At 52.4% G+C, this 5715-nt stretch overlaps 1 protein-coding gene across 1 annotated transcript in view; it reads right to left on the bottom strand.

Annotated features, from left to right (window-relative positions):
• The window catches only part of DBX1 (developing brain homeobox 1), a 3917-nt gene extending 942 nt beyond the window's left edge, over positions 1 to 2975 (bottom strand). Inside the window, exons 1-3 of the mRNA XM_023758902.1 lie at positions 2609 to 2975; positions 1855 to 1956; positions 1486 to 1540 (exon numbers count right to left, since the gene is read on the bottom strand). Coding sequence (XP_023614670.1) covers positions 1486 to 1540; positions 1855 to 1956; positions 2609 to 2975 — 524 coding nt within the window. The remainder of the gene's footprint in view (positions 1 to 1485; positions 1541 to 1854; positions 1957 to 2608) is intronic.
• Positions 2976 to 5715: the final 2740 nt, after the last annotated feature.

Genomic DNA, 5715 nt, shown 5'->3' with positions numbered 1-5715 from the left:
CACCTCCCCGGGCTTTCTCTCTGATCCCTTCATCTCTTTAAAGTTCTCCCTTTTCTCCCCCCCGCCCCGCCCTCCCCGCAGAACGGGACGCGAACCCGCAAACCTTCGAGAGCGAAAGGCGCTTTCCGCCCAAATAACGTCCCCTTTCAACCGTGCAAACCCGCATTAGGTAAAGCTACGGAAACACAGAAAACAGCTCCCACAGTAGCCTGTTTGCGTTTTTTCCATTTAACGGTCTCAGGGAAACAAACCTGCGGACATCAGCGAACACAGCAACAGCAAAAATAAATCACAACAATAAACTGCGCAGCTGAGGCCACTGGGTTTCCCTCTTAAGCTTTTATTACGTCCGCGGCTTTTGCCTTCTTTCGATGAAAATGAGGCGCTTTACTGATTCGATAGCGAGGAGAAAATCCTCTGGATTTTTTTTAAAAACCCAATCAGTATTCATCTTTTTTTTTTTAAATATTAATCTTTCCTCCCCTCCCCCACAAAACGTAAAGAATTCGGCCGGAATACATGAAAAGTGGCAGCTAATTAGCACATTGACCGGTTCCCAATGGGTATTGGCGTGATAAAAAGGGGGAGAGTTTCGCTTTAAGGGAGGGGGGGGACCCAAAAGAAACAGAGACTCTAATGAAGCGTGAATGGTAATTGTGTAGTAATGAACTAACAGAAAAAGACTGAGGACAAGCAGCGAAAGCCATATATTACTGGGACAAAAGAGATTTACACTTTCAAACTAAACACAACTGCAGGCCAAGACCATTGGGAGAATACTGATGGCAGAGGCTTCTCTCTCCCGCATCATTTTCATTAAATGGACATGAAAAGCTATTTATAAAGCTCGGGTTGTTTTTGTTAGAGCATTGAGTTGGGAGAGAAAGGGAGCAAATTCCATTATCAGCCGCAGCATGAATGGTGGTGGTGGTGGTTGGTGAATTCTCTCTCCTCCTTTTAAAAAGCAATTGCTTGTTTCTCTGGCTGATAGTTGGGAGTGCGGTCCTGGCTTTCCCATCCCCCACCGACCATGCCCGTCTCCTCTCTGTCTAGGGGCTCCTCGGTGGCCTTCAGAGTCTTGACCAGGCGCAGAGTTTTTGAGCCACCCCTGAGGCTCCAGGATGAAAAACCTCGTGGAACCTGTTGAAGGTGCTTCTCTTTTAGACGAGGAACAATTCCGGGCTTCCCTCAGACTTATTTTATCAGCCTAAGGGTCCTTTTAAAAAATATGGCTGGGGGGGGGGTAATGAGAAGAGGTTGAGAAATCAGGTTGGATAAAGAAGTTTGGGGGTTGTGGGAGGGTCCAGCCTCCCTCCCCCAGGGCGACCCCAGGCATCCCACACAAGAGGGCACCCCATGTGGTCTCGTGGAAAGCCCGGAGCCCTGAATGAGTTTTAAAAGGAAATTAGCCCCGGCTGGTAGGTGTCTCTGGGTAGTTCGGAGGGGCTAGGGCCGGTCTGTGGGTGGCTGCCCGGAGGAGCTGACCAATTGGTCATGGTGCTGAAACCTTTGTGGGGAATCGTGGCCAAGTGCACTGACTCTGTGGGAAAACGGCGGCGTGAAGGGATGCCAACAGCTCCTCGCCGGGGAGGGAACCGCCTCAAATTGGGACCATGACAATTCCTGCTAATTTGTAGAGCAGGGAATTGGTGCAAAGTGTCAAGCAGTCACCGCTTGTGCTAAATAGGGCATCAAATTGGCGCGACGGATTCGTGAATGTTGTACGCCTCGCAACCTCTGAACCAGAGCATAACCCCGAGGGGTGGACAGAGAAATATGGCTTCGGGGCAGGGAGCGACGGGCTGGAACTGGGGCGCCGCTCAGCCTCGCGAAGGGGAGGGGGGCGAGACCTACCTGGGAAATACGAAGATCTGATGAAAGGCTGGAAGGAACCTTCAAAGTAGGGAAAGGCGAAGGTCTTGGGAGGGCCGCTCTGGAGCAAGGCGGGGGATGCTTCTGGAAGAGAAGGAGGGAGGAGGACAAGAGAGGGAGACAGAAAGGGAATTTGATCACGCACTTGATTATTCTGCTCATTGAATACAGGATATGATTAACCCCTAGGCTGGTTTCAAAGGCATCTTCCTCAATGTGTTGACGGAATAAAATCGAATATTTTCCTAACATGTCTCATCTGTGGAAATTCTTCCTTTCATCCCAAAAATAGTCCTCAGAGTTGTCTCCCCCCCCCCCCGCATCTTATTCTAGGTACTAATGAGATAGGTAGGAGTGAGATAAGAATTGCAGATCCATATACCAACTAAGCTAGTAAATATATTGTCTTGGGTTAAAATAAAATTAAAAAAAAAAAAACTGGCTCCCTGAGGCTGGAGGGCCAAAACGCAGACGCCCCGCAGCGCGCGCTCAGTTGAGCTGCGCTGGAGAACTGTGCGCTCCCGGCGCCTGAACGGCTCAAGTTCATCCTGAGGGTGGGGCGAGCCTGGAGACTTTTCTTCCCGGGAATCCGCCAAACCTAAGTCTCCCGTGAGGCCTCCGGGATCGCGCTCACCCGTGTGCGCCGGGGTGTGCGTGAGTACCCGCCGCGTACAGGAAACTGAGGCGAGAAGGACGCCGCACCTGGCCGGGCCCTCAGCGTGGTGCGCTCACTTACCGTTTCTGGGCGCGGAGGAGAGAATGGCGTTCACTCCAAACTTCAGAAACGTAGGCTCGCTGGCAGGGGAGACAGCCGTCTGCGGCGATCCGCCTCGCCGGCTGCCCGGACTAGGGGAGCCCAGGTCCGAGGCCACGGTGTCTGTGAGATTCGCCGGGGTCCCCTGCCTGGGGGGCGACATGCTGGCCGTGGGCACGCTGCGGGGCAGGTAGGCAGGGGGTCGGCTGATGCGGATCAGATCCTCGACCAGGAAGCTGGAGTGTCCGGAAAATGCCGACTGCAGAGACTGGGGCAGCGTTAAGGTGGGCGTGGGGCGCAGGAGGCTGGGGTACCCGGCGGGGGGCGCGAGGAGCCCAGGGAACATCATGTTAGGCGCGAGGCGGGCGTAATAGCCCTTCTTCCAGTGGCGGAAGGGTAAATGCCTCGCTTCCCGCCCCTCCCGCCCCCGCGGTACCCTCTCTCCTGGGCTTAGCAAAAGTCTCCAAATAACGAACGCTGCCGCTTGGGCGCCCGCGAGTCCTCCGCGGTCCTCCCGTCGAGGTGATGGTTTTATAGGGCCCGCCCGCTAAAGCGCTTTGAAAAGTGACAGCTCTGACAATGAAGTTCAACAAAGTTCTCCACTCGAGCTTCATTCGCCAGAGGCTCTGGGCGCTCTGATTGGCGCAGGGGTGCAATTTATGATTGGATTAGTCTTCATAAGCATCGCCCGCACAATGGGGCCGGCAACAAAGGCCGGCGCGCATCAATTCTGCACATCGACCGCCTCTTTGCAAGACAGCGCATCCCCAAAGCTCTGGCCGGGAGTTTTTGTTCCGAAGCAATGCCGGGCTAATTAAATGCCTATTTAGGAGTTTCAGATGACATCTTGCCTCATAGAAAAGGAATTATTTAAAGAACGCACTAAATTTATTTGCAGCTCCCCTGCTGAGCCTAGAAAATAAATCAATAAATATTCATAGAAATTCACCTCCAGGCAATCAGTAAAATAATCCTCCCTCTTTGGGGGGGGAGGGCAACGGAAAATTTCAAGTCAATGAACATGAAAATATACTCCCTCTTCCGTCTCTAGTCCTAAACGTTACTGCAGCTGAGGCACAAAACAGATGTGAGAGGTGGGTTGAGTCAATGTGTGGAGGGGATGCCGCTCTAACAACCCAGGGGGGCTTGAAATGATGAACTGGCTGCTAGGAGTGGAGAGGAGAGGTCTTGATTTGAGTTATTTCATTATGCGAAACTCGTTGGGTTTGAGCACGTTGGTGGGTACCTGAGCAGTCAAAAAAGTCTCCTTAGGTAAACTCCCAGCAACTTGAAAAACGATTTTCAGCCACTTTTCTCTAGGGGTGTCACCAACCGGCTCGCCTGGGGTTCGGGCAGAAGGGAGCACCTCTCCGCGGAGGGTTTCCGCTTGCAAAGGGCTTTCCGGGCCAGAAGCTGCCTAACCCAGGGCGCTCGGAGTACAACCAGGGCTACGCAGGCGGTTCTACAACCTCAAGGAGCCTTGCGCAGTTTCCGTTGAAATTCACTTACAGCCTGAACTTTAAAGCCACAGTAGTGAAGATAGGGAGCTGCCCTACCTACTCGTGGCGGGGCGCTTAACTTGGTCAAGGTTTTGCAGCTTCTTAACTAACTGCCATGTACAAACGCCCGAAAACAGAGCGAAGGCCGCGCTTCCCAAGAATGTCGGTCCACATCAGGAAAGCCCATCCTTGATTGGGGCCTCAGACAAGACTATTCCTGCAGACAGACCTTCCCTGTCCTCTGAGGGGGCGCTGAGCCTGGATCCCCGGTTTCTCTGCTCTGCGAGATAACAGATGCGTTAAACGTCCCATTCATTTCTGTAGCGAGGCTGACCCTCCCCCAAGAGAAGTGTGCAGCCTCGCCAGGCCTCCCTGATCCTATTAACCATGAACTAACTGTCACCTTCAGCTGGTTTTCCTTTTTGCTTTTTAACACAAAGCTTTCTCAAAAATCTTATTAACCAGCTTTATTTCTCCGGATGGTTTTGTTCGAGGCATTCTTTTTTTGTTGATGATCTCCATGTCGCTGCTTTAACCATTCAATAAAAGTGCATCTGCGATTTATATCACATTAAGCCAGAAACGGGGCCTGCTGAAGTTCTCCCTCGATTCAAATTAAAAAGTTATTGAGGGGCGGGCTCTGGAGCCGAATGAATCAGGACTCGAAGGCGGTGCAAGGATGGAGTGTCTGCGCCCCTGACTGCGCGTGGACGCGTCCTGGGCGGCGGGAGCCCGGAGGGCAAGGAACGACTTTTAAATAAGTGACTATTTAAATACGGAAAGTACGTGGCTCCAGTTCACTGGAGACCCCGGAACAGGGAGGTCTATGAAGAACTCTAAAAGTTACCTTTTTTGGGGGGTGGGGGGAAGTTTTCCAATATAGTAAGGGAGAAAAATCTAAAGCATGTGGACACCTGAGCTTTAACTTTGCCACAAGACCAAGTTTTCCATCACAATCACCACCATCCTCAAGGACTCTGTATTTTTGTATTCTCTCCCCGGCCGCGCCTATCCCCTTCGTTCTCCTTTCTTCCCTTCTTCCCTCCGGGGAGCAGTGGGAAGGAGTTGGGCAGCAACTACAGGTGCGGGGTTTCTCATCTAGGAAGTGCTTGCTCAGCTTCGGGAGATCAAAATACAGTCTGTGTTTGCAGGGTTCTGTTTGGGGAGCAGTAAGAACTCAAAGCCAGCCTGCGGCCTTCCTAGCGCCCCCCTTCCCTGGGCCTTCTCTCCCGCTGGGACCTTCTCCTGGGAGTAGCTATTACAGTTATTATCCTGCCCACTGACACGCTCCACCCCAAACACACGTACACACACACACACACACACACACACACGGCCACTCGACCTCATTACAGACTAACCGCTGCTCTCTTCTCTTCTTCGGAAAAGGGGCGCTGACATTTTTTTTTTTGACTGTGGGTCAACCCCTTACTGCGACCCACGTGGACCCCACTTCCAGAGGTCTGCAAGCATTCCTAAGGCGCCAAAGACGAACAGGGAGGGCGGGAGAGAAGGCTGGCCGCCCGAGAAAAGGCAAAATAAATGCGAAGGTAGCAAGAAATCGGACGAAAGGATCTTACTTTCCGTGAT

This window comes from Myotis lucifugus, unplaced genomic scaffold (genome assembly GCF_000147115.1).
Source record: "Myotis lucifugus unplaced genomic scaffold, Myoluc2.0 scaffold_143, whole genome shotgun sequence".
NCBI lineage: Eukaryota > Metazoa > Chordata > Mammalia > Chiroptera > Vespertilionidae > Myotis > Myotis lucifugus.
The sequence above is the reverse complement of the archived record's forward strand: the minus strand, read 5'-3'. Positions and strand labels throughout refer to the sequence as shown.